A 15,146-nucleotide genomic window follows, 5' to 3' on the forward strand; every position below is an offset into this window, starting at 1 on the left:
GGGGGTTCTAGCTTAGCCTTTAGTTTTCCTACCTAAAAAGCTAAATTATTGTTTGTTTTGGTTAAGACACAATAATTTTTCCAATTAATTAAAAAATTTTTTTATTTTTAAAAAGCACTCACTGAAAATGACCGAGACAGCCAGTCACCACTGAAGAATCCTCTGTTGTCGACGTCTAGACCCCTGGTTTTTGGCAAGTCCAATGGTATGTACCTCTTTTCATTACCTTCTGATTGGGACAGCTATTCCTAGAAGCAGAGCGTCTCTTCCTCTCCCTCCTAGGAGCTAATACTGAGACCAAATACTGAGACCACTGCTTCAGAGGCCAAAACCTTCCAAGGTGCAGTGTATTGGGTGACTGCCCTCTATCCCCCCAAGTTTATTCCTTTAACATTGCAGGGGTTATCCTATAACAAGAGGTCACTCAGCTGTCATAATCTATTTGTGGATACTTTTTGTACAGACCATCTGACTGATCTCTGCGTTTCAGTTTGTATGTGGGATTTGCTTAGTGGAGTCCCTCTTCCTCTCACCACTCCTTTCCATTTTCCTTTTGTTTTCATGGAATTTACTTCAGTTCAGTTCAATCGCGTCCAACTCTTTGCCACCCCATGGACTGCAGCACGCCAGATCTCCCTGTCCATCACCAACTCCCAGAGCTTACTCAAACTCACGTCCATTGTGTTGGTGATGCTATCCAACCATCTCAACCTTTCTTTCCCTTCTCCTCCCACCTTCAATCTTTCCCAGCATCAGGGTCTTTTCCAGTGAGTCAGTTCTTCACATCAGGTGGCCAGAGTACTGGAGTTTCAGCTTCAGCATCAGTCCTTCCAATGAATATTCAGGACTGATTTCCTTTAGGATTGACTGGTTGGATCTCCTTGCTGTCCAAGGGACTCTCAAGAGTCTTCTCCAACACCACAGTTCAAAAGCATCAATTCTTCAGTGCTCAGCTTTCTTTAGAGTCCAACTCTCACATACATACATGACTACTGGAAGAGCCATATCTTTGATTAGACAGACCTTTGTTGGCAAAGTAATGCCTCTGCTTTTTAATATGCTGTCTAGGTTGGTCATAGCTTTTCTTCCAAGGAGCAAGTATCTTTTAATTTCATGGCTGCAGTCACCATCCGCAGTGATTTTGGAGCCCAAGAAAATAGTCTCTCACTGTTTCCCAGTCTGTTTGCCATGAAGTGATGGGACTGGATGCCGTGATCTTAATTTTGTGAATGTTGAGTTTTAAGCCAGCTTTTTCACTCTTTCAAGAAGTCACTTTAGTTCTTCTTTGCTTTCTGCCAGTAGGGTGGTATCATCTGCATATCTGAGGTTATTGATATTTCTCCCAGCAATCCTCATTCCAGCTTGTGCTTCATCCAGCCTGGCATTTCACATCATGTATTCTGCATATAAATTAAATCAGCAGGGTGACAATATACAGCCTTGACGTACTCCTTTTCCTATTTGAAACCAGTCTTGTTGTTCCATGTCCAGTTCTAACTGTTGCTTCTTGACCTGCATACAGATTTCTCAGGAGGCAGGTCAGGTGGTCTGATATTCCCATCTCTAAGAATTTTCCAGTTTGTTGTGATCCAGTCAAAGGCTTTGGCATGGTCAAAAAGCAAAAAGTTTTTCTGGAACTCTCGCATTTTCGATGATCCAGCAGATGTTGGCAATTTGATCTCAGTTTCTTCTGCCTTTTCTAAATCCAGCTTGAACATCTGGAAGTTCATGGTTCACGTACAGTTGAAGCCTGGCATAAATTTTGAGCATTACTTAGCTAGCACATGAGATGGGTACAATTGTGTGATAGTTTTGAGCATTCTTTGGCATTGACTTTTTTGGGGATTGGAATGAACTGACCTTTTCTAGTCCTGTGGCCACTACTAAATTTTCCAAATTTGCTGGCATATTGAGTGCAACACTTTCACAGCATCATCTAGGATCCGAGATAGCTCAACTGGAATTCCATCCCCTCCACTAGCTTTGTTCGTAGTGATGCTTCCTAAGGCCCACTTGAGTTTGCATTCCAGGATGTCTGGCTCTCGGTGAGCGAGCACACCATGATTATCTGGGTCATGAAGATCTTTTTTTGTACAGTTTTTCTGTGTATTCCTGCCACCTCTTCTTAGTATCTTCTGCTTCTGTTAGATCCATACCATTTCTGTCCTTTATTGTGCTCATCTTTGCATGAAATGTTCCCTTGATCTCTTAATTTTTTACTTTGACTGAAGTCTATATTCTTTCCTTTGTCTTAAGGTGATACAATTGATTATCAGAAACAGCTGAAGCAGATGATTAAAGATTTGGCCAAAGAGAAAGACAAAACTGAGAAAGAGTTGCCCAAAATGAGCCAGGTATGGACTTTATTCTGTGCAGAGAATTTACTATTTTACCAAGCGATTTCAGTGGTAAGCCTTTTAATTAAGCTGGACCCCCACTTTACCTCCTAAGCTATAATTCAAAGGATCTTTAAGACATTTTAAACATTTAAATAGGAAATTATTTAAATTTTGATCCATTCAGCTATTCAGATGTTCAGCACTCTTCAAAGGATGCTAGCACATATTTCATATCCTCAAATTTTCTCTATCAAACTCATTTACCAGGTTGTGATGCAGATTTCATTCTGTAGAGCACTAGAAGCTATTTGGGAGACAGTGGACACAGAATTTTTCATATAAAAAGTGCAGTTTCTTGAAAATATCTAACTACATATTATAGTGTACTGATGCGGCTTTAAGTGGAAAACCTCCCTTTATTATAGGACTTAAATCCCTTTGGATTTAGCAGTTTTCCTTTTGATCATGAAACAGTGTTGCTCCACTCTAAGTGGCTTTCGAACATTCATTCTACTTTCTGGATATAATCAGTTAAACCTCAGCATGTCAGTTGTACCTCAGTTATCATGGATATTTCTCTTGAACCTTAAATGCTAAATTAGTAGCTCAAAGCATTTTCCTGTTCCTAGAGTGACCGTGAAGCTAAGTCCCACCTCTATTGTGACATAAAGATTCTCAATTTGGGCAGGAGTGTGTGTAGCCTGAGCGCGCACCAGGCACCACTGTTGAACTTTATGCCCTTCCCTGCTGCTTTGGTATTTCCACCAGATTAACAAATCTAGTAAGATTATTTCAGCCCTAATATTTAGGCTGTTTCCAACCTTTCTCTACTAAAACCCCTAGCCTTTGCATCTTCATAAAACACATCTCCCTGCAGAGCTTCTGAACATATTCTCACAAGTTGTTTTCCTGGGTTGAAGGGTGTAATGTTTTTAACAGCTGCTGTAAAGACAGCCCAAGTCTACACGGTGTGCGAAATCTCCCGGACTTGGCAAGTCCTCAAGGGCAGAGAATACCTCTTGTTTTCTGCTTCAACAAGTACTGTGTGGTTTTGATCATAGAACTAAGTGTAAAATTTTTAAACAAAAAACATTCTTGTTACACGTAATATTCAGATTCTCCCCCCTCACGTTTCCAGAGAGAGTTTATCCAGTTCTGTAAGACTTTGTACAGTATGTTCCACAAAGACCCGGAAGAGAATGACCTGTACCAAGCCATCGCCACAGTAACCACGCTGCTGCTGCAGATCGGCGAGGTGGGGCAGCGAGGCAGCAGCTCTGGGAGCGGCTCCCAGGAGGGCGGGGAGGAGCTGCAGGCCTCGGCTCCGACCCCCTCTTCTGAGCAGGACTTGGTGTTTGCTGAGGCGGACACGGGGCAGAGTCCCCAGGAGTCCCAGGCATTTCCTGAGGAGGCACAAGGGGACTGGACCGTCTCCCTTGAACATATTTTAGCCTCACTTCTGACTGAACAGTCACTAGTCAACTTCTTTGAAAAGCCACTGGACATTAAATCCAAACTTGAAAACGCCAAGCTCAATCAGTACAGCCTCAAGACTTGTGAAATGAGCCGCCAGTCACAGCCCGAGCTCAAGCTGAGCAGCCCGTAGGACAGCGACTGGCTGAGACCCATCTCCATACCAAAGCACAGACCAGGTCCCCGGGTGTGGTGAGCCCAGGAAGCCAGGTTTGTCTAGCTCACCGTGAGTACTTTACAAGCTGGGCACACAATGTGGCTGGGGGGGCGTGGATGCAGCACCCAGCATTTGTTTAGACACTGTCAGTGCTAGAGCTAGTGTTCTGTCCTCAGCTGGAAGCTAACAAGTGAGAGATGTGTGATACTAACCAAGTTGAGAGAAGCCCAAGCACTCATCCTTCACTTGAACGGGGGGACAGAATTCCCTTTCAAGATTTGAGAGCCACTATCTGTGCAATTGTATTTGGCTTTTTTTGCACTAATTTTGTTTCAATGCTGGTAATTGAAACCATGTTAATGTATTTGGTTGTATTCACTTTGTGTCCTTCCAAAAAAATGTGTACAAACCATGCTTTCAATGTTGGCCTCCAAGTTTTTTTAAAAACAAAGTTTTCTATTGACTTGGTTTGTGTCTGTATCTTATTTCAGTGTCTAAGGTTTGGACTGTGCCAGTCTGGAACTACCTGGAGACCGCACCCCACTGCCCCCGCAATGATGTTCACAGCATACACTCCAGGTAGCCTCCAACCCCGCTACCATCATCAATAGGGTTTCAAAAGGGCACCTCTTTACGCCATTTAATCCACATCAGTGATGAAACATAATCCCTCCAACACCTTGGTTTCGGGCTAAATTTAACCTAACGTCCTTTTAAGAAAGGTTATACCTATGTGGAAATGGCAACCCACTCCAGTATTCTTGCTGGAAAATTCCACGGACAGAGGAGCCCGGTGGGGTCCCAAGGAGTTAGACAGGACTGAACAACTGAGCACAAACCAGAAGTAAAAACACCTCTTTAGATTGCCAAATAATTGAGCTAAAAATGACAAACCATCTCTTTCATTAAATCTAAGACCCTCAAAAGCTACCAGTTTAGTCTCCTAAAACTCCTGGGAGAAGGGGCCCAGGCATGGCGGCTGGGAAATGCTCTCCAGATGACCCTGTAACTGGGAAATGCTCTAAGATACACAAGCCTACTTTACCTCCAACTAGAAAAGGAAAATCAAGATGCGAAGGCAGTTCAATAACTTTATTGGACCATCAGCAATTAGTTCTCGTCCACATTGACTGTCTGTAGATCTGCAAAAGAAGTGATAGCCGGTCACCTTCCACACCCACACCCCCCCATCCCATGCTCTCACAAGAACCTTTCTGCAAGGGCTTAGGCAGGTATTCTGAATGACCCTTCCCAACCCAGATGCAGACGTGTTCTGTATCCTTTTGCATTTTCCCACACCATAACACAACTTCAAAAAGGTTTACTGACTATGCCTCTTATGTACAACCCTACTGGAAGGATCCAGAGATACAAGTAAACAGTATTTGTTGAACAAATGAATTCAGGTTATAATAGAGTCAAGGATTTAAAAAATGAAGTAGACCTTACTTTTGAAGGTGGTGACAGGCACGTAGGTAACCAGAGTATAGAGCTTGTTTGGTGAGTCTTCGTCTTCATTACGTTTTCTGGACAACCGCACACGGATCCGGTATGGGACATTCCTGAAAAACAGAAAACACAGGTGTCTTGGGATGTGGAGGTGGAAATGGCAACCCAATACAATACTCCAGTATTCTTGCTTGGAGAATCCCATGGACAGAGGGGTCCATGGGATCTCAAGAAGTCTGAAAAGACCGAGCATGCTTGAGATGTACCTGTCTCAGCTGGCAGCCCCCACTGCCACAGCAGTGACCTCAGCAGAAATGTCAGCCCCGTGTGTATAATGTTGGCTGTGGGAGCTATGTTAAACCCCGGCAGCACTTGGCGAACACGTGCAAATGTTACATGTTCAGTGTCCCAGCCTCCCACACGCAGTCGTCCTCCTGGCTCACCAACCTTCTCAGTTGATGGGACACCCCCCCTCCCCATCACAAGGGAGCCCACAAACAGCTCCTTCATTATAGACACTCCCCGCCATGACAGCCCACTGCAGGGCTAAAGCTCAAGTCCCTGTTGTTGCATCCAACCCCAATGTTAAAAGACCACCCAGATCAGACAGCGCCCCACTCCGCTTGTCTCAAACCCTCCAGTCCCCGCCAGCACCACTCACCTGGCTGATCCCACTTCTACCCTGGCCCCGTAACTGTCCTTTACAGCTACCCCCAAATCTGCCTACAAGCAGGACTTCTCAGCCTGAGCACCGCTGAGACCTGGCCGCCCTGCGCACTCTATAACTGCTAGGAGTCTCTGGCCTGTAGCCACCCCCACTGTGGACACGGCCCTTCGGTCTAGAGAAAGTCAGACTCCACACTGTGACCTACAAGGTCTGTCTGCTGCCCACTCTATCCTCACTCTGTTCTCCAATCACACACACCGTCTACTCCACCTTAACCAGCTGCTGTTCCCAGGTCACGTCTGTTCTGTGTGTGATGCGCTGACCTGACCTGCACCCTGCTGACTCCTTCAGGCCTTAGTTCACACAAGGGTAAAGGGCTTCCCCGCAGATGCTACCCTACTACCCAAGCCACAGCTACACGATTTTCTTCTTATACCTCCACATGCATTAGCTGAGTGGAATGGTAAAATCTGTCTCACACACAGACACCTTGAGTACCTGATTCCTTTGGCCCAGACGGCTTTGTTGAGCCTGGTGTCGATGCGCACATCCGGAGTTCCCATCTCCTTCATGGCAAACTTCCGGATTTCTTTGAGTGCCCTAGGGGCACGCTTCTTGAAACCCCTGAGATTCAAAAGTAAGTGAATGAAGTGAGTACAAAATTAAATGAAACACACAATACAGTGTGTTTTCATAAAACAAATCTCAACTAAACCTCTAACAATGCAGGAACAATTCTTCACCACTATGTCATGCCCGCCTATTACACAGTGGTAATCTTCTATGCACAATCTACTTTCAATAATGTAGAACAAGGACTCTGTCTACGATCCTTAAAAGATGCTAATATATACACTGGTCAACACTCTCCTGATAGAGCGAAAACCCCCTCAAGCTCTGATACCATCTGCCAGAGAGAATATATAATCAAAGAATGTTAGAATATGCTTGAACACTGAAATAAACACGTCATCAGCTTTCAGCAATCATTCAATGCGAATTTAAAGCCCCCTTATTAACTTGGTCTATGATAAAAGACAAAGGACTTGAAATGGACTGGTTTCCTCTCAAAAAACGAAGGCAACAGTTAGTGCTACGGATTTCTCAGCACGTGTCAGGCACTATTAACCTGTTGTTTAGATATGGATACATAAATTCCTTGAATTTCATTCTTTCAGTTAAAGACAAAATGTGAGAAAGCCAAACTCTTATTATTGGCTGAAATGGTTAAGCAGTTGGTTAAGTGAAGGCTATTCCAGTAGGGCAGAGACCCAAAGTTAAACAGACTGTGAATGTCAGAAAGAGCCATGTCAGTTACCATATGCACCCCCTCCCTGCTCTACCCATCAAACAAACTCGCTTCACTTAAATATTTAACCATCCAGAAAAAAAAAGCTACAGAGAAAGGAGAGGAATAAGGAAGGGGGCTGCATGTGAAAGTTAAGATGGCCACAGATACTGAAGTCAAGATCCAAAGATGAGGGTGCCTGTTTAGCTACCTGTGAGAAAAAGCATTATGGGGGTGGTAAGACTAAGCTCAAACTGCGGCCCTGAATCATGTACTTGCCAGCTATGATTAAGTAAGTGGCCAACCCGTGTAGAATCAGAACAGAACTCTGGCCTCTCAAGATGGCAACATGGGAAGCCAATGGAGGGCCTGGGAGCAGCCCAGATGTTTGGGGTGGAGGAGGGAACCAGGAGTCCATCAAGGAAACAAGAATTGTTTCCTTGATGGTGGGACCAGTGTAGTCAGGCTGAGGAAGGCAGACCCAAGAGGACGGGCTCACTTGCCAACAAAAAGGGAAGGCTGCAAGGAAACTGGAAAGTGTGTGTGTGGGCAGCATGGACACAGAGTTTGGTTCAGGGTTATGTAAAATTTGAAATGCCTATTAAAATACACATGTATACATCTTTAACAGCAGCTGGAAATATGAGGCCCTAAAACTAGTTGCTATTACCAAGCATAGTTAGAGAAGGGTTGAGTTCTGGACTCAATATTAAGAGGATGGGATGTGAGGAGAAACATAGATCAAGGAGGAGCAGCTGCAGAGGCAAGAAAAACACAAGAACGTGGAATCCTAGGGAGCAAAATGAAGAATGAACAAAGAACTGCCAATTGGTGCCCATCAAGAACTAAAAACGACCCATTCATTTAGTACTGTGAAGGTCTTCACTTAGGGCTTTTGTAACAAAAATGCATGAAAAACTCATCCACCTGCGTTGGCTCACAGCCACTCTATTCTAAGGTCTGGTTAACTGTGCGCCTGTAAAACATCAGCCTATGACTTACTCTTCACCCTTTTCTCTGGATGCTTGCCTACCTCCTCCTCCTAAGCTAGGTGGGCAGGATCTTTTGGTTCCCCGTTGAACCCGCAGAGCCCAAGACAGACTTATGTGCTCCCCACATGAATCCACCAGGCCCCACACTGAAAGACTCCACAGACACAATACTCCCTGGCTCACGCATGGTCAACACCTGGCCCAAAGTGTCAGGCCCAGCGGGGTCGCTGCCACATGTAGGTCCCTCACAAAGTCAGCTGTCCAGATATAGGAGACCGACCAAGCCAGTCAAGAAATTTTTGCAGGGCAATGTTTGCTGTTAAAAGAACTCCAAACAGCAGCATTCAAGAAAAGATGCAGTCTCCAGTATCACTGGTCAGCACCATGCGCAGAAAAGGGAAGGCACTACAACCAAGCCTCCAGAGACCAACACCGAGAACCGGGACATTGGCAATCACCCCCAATATTCCTGTGTATCGCCAATCCACAACCTCCAGGTGTCCTCCCAGCAAATAACTCCACCGGCACATCCTTCCGTGGTCTCTACAACGGTTTCACTCCCGGCATTACGACTTTCCCAGTTTCAGTACCCATCTGTGTGGGTCAGGGAACTAAAGAAACTGTATCACAGCGTTCCTGTTCTTGGCAGGTCTGGCTTCAATTAACTAGTGAACCTGACTACAAAGACTCAGACACATCAGCGTTCACTCCCGCACAGCCTTCAGGCCTGCCAGGGTTTTATTCGACGACAAAGCAACGAGTGGAATGGTTTAATCACTACCGCATCTCCCCAAGCTGGCTCTCCCAGAAACCTTACTGTTCTATGTCCCGTTTCTAGGTATCAACCTCTGAGGCATTACCTTTTAAGTCCTATAAACCTTAAACAGGGTCCATGGAAATAGACTTGAGCTTTCGCAGGATTAATGCCTAATTTCTGGCCCACCCGGCCTTCAGGCTAGACAGACTCAGAGACCACCAGACCGTGATTTCGGGAGCCCCCAACGGCAGGGCCAGCGGCAGGCCGCAGGGGTACTCACACTCCATGGATGCGCTTGTGAATGTTGATGGTGTATTCTCTTGTCACCACCTCGTTGATGGCGGACCGGCCCTTCTTCTTCTCGCCGCCCTTCTTTGCGGGAGCCATCTAAACAAACCCAGGCGACAAAGCAGCTCAGGGCGAGTGCGTCAAACCTAAGTCAAGGCCTCCCTCCCGGCCCGGCCTCACGCAGCCGCCCTCGGTACGGTTTCCGGGGACAGAAAGACCGGCCAGGTCCCTGAAGCCCCAGGTCTGGGTAGAGACAAGCCGGCTAGTCCGCGCGGCCCAAGTATCCGTATCCCTTAGGTGCCCCCGCCCCGGAAACCCCTGCAGCTCGGGTTTCCCCAAGCCTGGCCTCTCTCCCTCTCAGGCTCCGGGAGCCCTTAAATGCAGCGTAGATTCCCGTGCGCCGGGGACGCAGGGTCCCAAGTCAGCTCAGGACAGAGCCTGCAGTCCTGGTCAGCACAATCCAGGTAGAGGATGGCACCGGATTCCTGCAGACGAGACTCAGCAGCCATACTCACCCTGCAGGGCCGTGGTTGGAAAGGAAGAGGGCGAGGGATTGTGGGAGAAGGAAAGTAGCCTCGCAAGTACAACTTCCGGGTTACCTGGAGGCGGGGGAAGGAGGAGGCGCTGCTGTGACGCAAGCAGCGCGCGCCGGGGGGTAAAGGCGTGAAGGCCTCTGGGGCGGGGCCTCGGGAGTCGCGCTCTCCCTCGCAGTTTCCTGTCGCCGGTCCGCGCCTCCCGCGCGGGAGCGAGGGTGGGAGGGGCTTGCGGTTCACGTTTAAGTCTTCAGAGAAAACGGGATCCTGGTCCCCAGGTGGAGGGGGGCAGGGTAGGGAGAGAAGACGCTCTTCTGTTTTCCCACTCGCTCAGTGATTCGGCCAGCCTTGCCTGAACTTGTGTGCCTGGTGAGCAGCTTGGAGATGAGCTACGCGGCTGCCGACCTGGAGGAAGCCGGGAGCCTTTTCTGGCGGCAGCGATCAGCTAGCTGCAGAGGTGCAGAGGGGCCTAGGCTAGGGGCGACGAGGGAGGCAGAGCAGAGGTTTACACAAGAAGCGTTTCGAAGTTAAAAGCGCCAGTTTGTAACTGACTATATGAAATGTCAATTTAGGAGACAGTAGTTGATTAAATCACCTTAAAAATAGTAAAATACTATGTGCAGTCTATTATATTGGAGAAATCTATATGATTTCGTGACCTTAAATATGTTTTTAGCTCTGTCACAACAAAATGACCCAATAACAGCAATGGAAGCAGCGCTTTTATCCAACACCTGGTGTAAAATAGGTGCCTTGAAAATGAAAAGGGAGGAACCTGAAGCCAGGAGGTTGATAGACTTCATGAGTTGACAGACTTCATGGCCAAGTCCCGGGTCCCCATGCCAAACCCACAGGTTTAGAACTCTGGACCTTCCGTCTGCTGATCAGAAACTGCATTCTCTTTTGGAGGGACAAGGGCATGGTAAAATCTTTCAACCTAGAAAGGATGTAAAAATTTTGAGGGTTGAGTTACTGAAACCCTATAATAGTATGTTAAAACTGGAGACTTCTATGTATGGCTGAGTCCTTTGCTGTCTGCCTGAAACTATCACAATACTTTTAATCGGCTCTACTCCAATATAAAATTAAGAGTTTAAAAAAAAGAAAATAAAAATAATGAGAATTATAAAGAATTCTCCAATTAAGAAAGAAAAAAACAAAAACTGGAGCACTGCGGTGTTAGGATGAGCCTGGAGTAAAACACAAGTTAGCTCTGTGATAGTCATATTTTGCAACTAGTTTTGATGTAAAGATACTCAGTTTTGTTGTATTTTGTGGGTCCTTGTACAACTTTTAAGAAATCTGTATCAGACAACACTTTAATAACAAGTGTTAATATCTAATCTCTTTTCATCACTGGGTAGATTTTTTTTTGTAAATTCCTAAATATTGATTTATTTGTTGTTTAAATAGCATATGATTAATAAGGGAAATGTTGCAGTGAAAGTATTAGAGCCCGCCAGGCTCCTCTGTTCATGGGATTCTCCAGGCAAGAATACTGAGGTGGGTAGCCATTCCCTTCTCCAGAGCATCTGACAGGCAGATTCTTTACGGTCTGAGCCACCAGGAAAGCCCCATAAATTAGTAAATTGGACATTAAATGGCGTACAGTTAGTGGTGACTGTATCTTTCCATGTCCCAAATCCCCTCTGACAGAAATGGACTCACCAGCATGGAGGATACAGTTTTTCAGTTGGTCTGGACGGATGGGGTCATGGCTGCACTGAAAGAGATGGGGACATTGGGAGTGGCAGGTGGTTTTCAAGGATTAAACTACATTAAATTCAGGAAATTTTAAGTGTGTATAAAGTGGTTACCCAATTTGGAGTATATATTTTAAGACACATATCATTTTACTGAATGCGCTGATGGGTTACCCTGCTTCTCCCATAGCTAGACATTGGCTGGACAGACAAAAATCCTACAGAAAAAAAGAAAAACAAAACAAACAAAAAAATCCTAAAGAAGGTTTTCCTTTTTTTTTTCTAATGAGTTTTTTCCCCTGGAAAAATAAAGGTGCTTCACAGATACCACAAGGCTGTGTATTTCAGCCATTCAGTCAACTATGTCATGCTTACAGAAAAGTATGCTGTTGTTTGTACTACTGCACATAGGCAGTAGTTGTATGAAGTTCATAAGTGTGTATCCAAAAAGCCACACATGCCATTACTCTGGAAGACCCAAATGAGTTGTTTGTCTCGGTTACTAATGGCTGACTTTAAAACCTCCAGGCTTCACATAAAGTGAAGAGAGAAACTTAAGCAATTTTTTACCGAACACCCACATTTTACCAGATAATTTCCAGCCAGAGTCCAACATATCATGGCTTAACATGATCTCACAGTTGACCAGTTCACCTTATTGCCGGTATAAACAAACAAAAAAACTAATTTAATGGACATTAGTTGCCATTAGAGACAAGATATTACATTTTAGTGGATGTAGTTTAAAATATTCTAAAACTTGGTGTATTTCAGAATTCATATTTCAGTCACTTCTCATGAGCCAAGATTTTATAGTTTCTAAATAGAAAGGTCATGACAAGTTTGCAAAACAGTCTTTTAATCAGCACAATTAAATGAATCAGAAGTTTAAGGATTAAACTTCCCCTGACGTTGTGTGGGTTTAAAGAAATTTACTCAACAAGAGTTTTCCGAGTTTACCCAGACTGTGAACATGTGTAAAGTTTAAGCAATACTAAATTAACTCAGCAGCATGACATAGTCCACCCACCCTCTTCTAATGGCTTCCGGCTGGAAAATCCTACTACAAATATGCTGTTCCCATTAAAAACTTGTTCTACTTAGAAGTGCAGTTCTGACAGCCAATTAAAATACAAATTCTTTTACAGAAAGATCAGAACTGGAAACCTTTGAATTTACCAAACAGTTAAATTACAAAACAGGTAATCTAGTGTTACATAGAATTTTTGTTTTAAAAAGAGGGTCCATTTTGGATTCCTTGAAAGAGTAAATGATCCTAAGATATGCAAAATATTTAGACTTACCTTTCCTTCAGGTAATTCATATCACAATTGTGTGAATAATTAAAACTCCTTTTGATGTATTTGCGTGGCAGCCTCTTAGGTCATTGAAAACTGATCCTGGCCAGAGAATGGAGAGTTTTCTCTCTTTTACAGGGAAGCAGGTGGAAACACGGAGCTCCAGCAATGGAACAAGGAGAGGAACTTGGTTCTTTTGGGCCAGCGCTCTGCTGAGCATTGCCATCTCAGTGATTCTGTCTCAGCATGCCAGGGCACCCTCACGCCAGCGTGCTGAAGCCTCATGGGAAAGGGGGTGCCATCTGCTGTATCTCCCCTATCCACGTGATGTGTGCACAGGTCTCCCACACAGACACACAAACCCTGGGCGCATCACTGATAGATGAGAGCTGGTAAGCAAGAGGCCATGGAACCCCAGCCCAGGTGAGCTTAATTACGGGCTGTACTGCTTCTGTCGATAATGGCAAAGCCATCTCTATGGATTACGCATGTCTCTTAAGTTAGAGATGTTTCCAGGAACTTTTTCTGGTTTTGTCAGTTTGTTCTGCTATCTTTTCTAAAAGAACCATTGATTTCTTCTGGCACAATCTTTAAAATAAAGATCAGGATCCCAACAGGCTGCAATGCATGTGAGCTCAAAAAACCTAAGACCATTACCCAGATTATTGGTTGCTCGCTCCCACCTTTTCTGCATTTTTGATTATCCTTAGAAACGTGTTGAAATTAAAAAAAAAGTTTACTGACGAGAGGTATGAATACATCAAAAGGAAATCGTACAAATTTGTTAATTTATTACAAAATGTCCACTCACAGAAATACACAAGAAAACTTTTATCCTTTTATATTTTGGGAAAGGACTGGTGTCTCAGATACAAAATAATTTACACAGAATCCATACAATTTTATTTTATATAGAAATAGGTCCTTATTACAACAGCTGTACAATTCACTACACTTCGTCTTATAATTACATAAAATCTTCTCTTTAGAAACATCTCAACAAAACATACAAAAAAAGCAAAGTGCATTTTTGAAAAGGGAAATCCACTCCTGGGTCTCGGTCGGGAAAGATATGTAGAAAGCTGCGGCATCCTCACTCTGAGGGCCAGCATGTGAGGGAGGGGGGTTTCCTGGGGTCCTGCCTGGCCTGTAAAACCTTCCCCCCTTCACAGTCCTTGAGTCCTGTCAGAATCCCAGAACGTCACCTGCAGGATTGTACTTTGTGTCGAGTCCACCTTTGTAGTTGCAATTGCTGGAAGTCAACAGGAAACTGTCCAGTGTTACATTCAGGAGAAAAAAAAAAAAAAAGCCAATCACCAGAACGGTGTGGGGAGAAGAATCCATTCTATTAGGGTTTTGGCAGGAGGGTGGGAGGTGGGGGGGGCTGCAGTCTGGTTAATAATGTCCAGCTTTGCTATCTGATTGGTGGGCTGTTTTTGTTACTGGGGTCTCCAGGTGAAGTCAGGAGACCTGATTAAAAAAAAAAAAAAGGAAAGTGCCTAAGTTATCTCCTTGTGCAGCTGTGCAAATTAAGACAGAAACGATCATCTAAAAATAATGAGAAAAAAAATCATCTCTTCTCTCCTTCCAAGATATCGCTGACCGGGTGCTTCTCCAAGGAAAGAGGGTCAGGAGAGTGAAGGCCAATGAGCACGTGCGCACGTGGCGCAGAGACTGGTCCACGCTGGGGGGAGGGGCGATCCAGCAGAGATGCTCCGTCTCTAAGCTGAACCGTGTGATGCACTGATGCGCTCGGCTGGGGACTGCGGTCGGTCGGTCCGTCCGGGTATGGTTGTAGAGTGTGGCTGTGAAGCACAGGAAAAGGGGAAACAGGGCCAGCTTCCCTGCTCACTCATGTCCATGCTGGCCGCCGCCCTTGGACATGGTCACCACCCAGGAGCTCTGAAATGGATGCGGCGTGCACGGAAGTTGGGGTGTCCTTTAAACTCTTCTCCCCAACTCCCTGGCCACCCGCCCCCTCGTCCGTGCATTGGTTAAAGCTGATGTGACCCAACCGAGGTGCCCGGCCACTACCGGGGCGGCTGCTGGAGGCCTGAGGACTCAGACAGGCTGCTGACCCTTCGGGCTGGACGCACGGGCCCCGGCGTTGGGTAGCCCAGGGTCCCTGGCTGCTGCGAGTAGGTGGAGAGAAGGAGGGAGTCCTGCTGCTCACTGTGCAGAGAGGTTGGCACCTGCACCTGG

General features: G+C 45.4%; 3 protein-coding genes across 10 annotated transcripts in view; 1 reads left to right on the plus strand and 2 right to left on the minus strand.

Moving 5' to 3' along the window:
* The window catches only part of TBC1D8 (TBC1 domain family member 8), a 141,214-nt gene extending 136,782 nt beyond the window's left edge, over positions 1-4,432 (plus strand). For all 3 annotated transcript variants that reach the window (XM_065929709.1, XM_065929710.1, XM_065929711.1), the window contains 3 exons: positions 116-205; positions 2,257-2,354; positions 3,478-4,432. In XM_065929709.1, coding sequence (XP_065785781.1) covers positions 116-205; positions 2,257-2,354; positions 3,478-3,945 — 656 coding nt within the window. In that variant the 3' untranslated portion in view covers positions 3,946-4,432. The remainder of the gene's footprint in view (positions 1-115; positions 206-2,256; positions 2,355-3,477) is intronic.
* Positions 4,433-5,040: 608 nt separating this feature from the next.
* RPL31 (ribosomal protein L31) lies at positions 5,041-9,509 on the minus strand. Its single transcript, XM_065929712.1, has 4 exons — positions 9,403-9,509; positions 6,584-6,709; positions 5,419-5,531; positions 5,041-5,111 (listed from the first exon to the last, which is right to left on the minus strand). Exons 1-4 carry the CDS (start codon positions 9,507-9,509, stop codon positions 5,080-5,082), a joined length of 378 nt encoding a protein of 125 aa, XP_065785784.1. The 3' UTR covers positions 5,041-5,079.
* Positions 9,510-13,723: 4,214 nt separating this feature from the next.
* Positions 13,724-15,146, minus strand: part of NPAS2 (neuronal PAS domain protein 2) — a 190,256-nt gene continuing 188,833 nt past the window's right edge. For 3 of the 6 annotated variants that reach the window (XM_065929714.1, XM_065929717.1, XM_065929713.1), the window contains 2 exons: positions 14,979-15,142; positions 13,724-14,749 (listed from right to left, as the gene is read on the minus strand). In XM_065929714.1, coding sequence (XP_065785786.1) covers positions 14,515-14,749; positions 14,979-15,142 — 399 coding nt within the window. In that variant the 3' untranslated portion in view covers positions 13,724-14,514. Of the gene's footprint in view, positions 15,143-15,146 lie in introns of all 6 variants that reach the window. The other 3 variants (XM_065929716.1, XM_065929715.1, XM_065929718.1) reach the window with 2 other exon arrangements.

The sequence above is a fragment of the Muntiacus reevesi genome, chromosome 3 (assembly GCF_963930625.1).
Source record: "Muntiacus reevesi chromosome 3, mMunRee1.1, whole genome shotgun sequence".
NCBI lineage: Eukaryota > Metazoa > Chordata > Mammalia > Artiodactyla > Cervidae > Muntiacus > Muntiacus reevesi.

Excerpts from the sequence above, each read along its gene's own strand:
- RPL31 (XM_065929712.1), bottom strand. The coding sequence starts at position 9,509 with ATGGCTCCCGCAAAGAAGGGCGGCGAGAAGAAGAAGGGCCGGTCCGCC. Across the intron at positions 5,532-6,583 it reads GTCTGGGCCAAAGGAATCAG|GAATGTCCCATACCGGATCC; the intron begins GTACTCAAGGTG and ends TCTGTTTTTCAG. Across the intron at positions 5,112-5,418 it reads GCCTGTCACCACCTTCAAAA|ATCTACAGACAGTCAATGTG; the intron begins GTAAGGTCTACT and ends CTTCTTTTGCAG.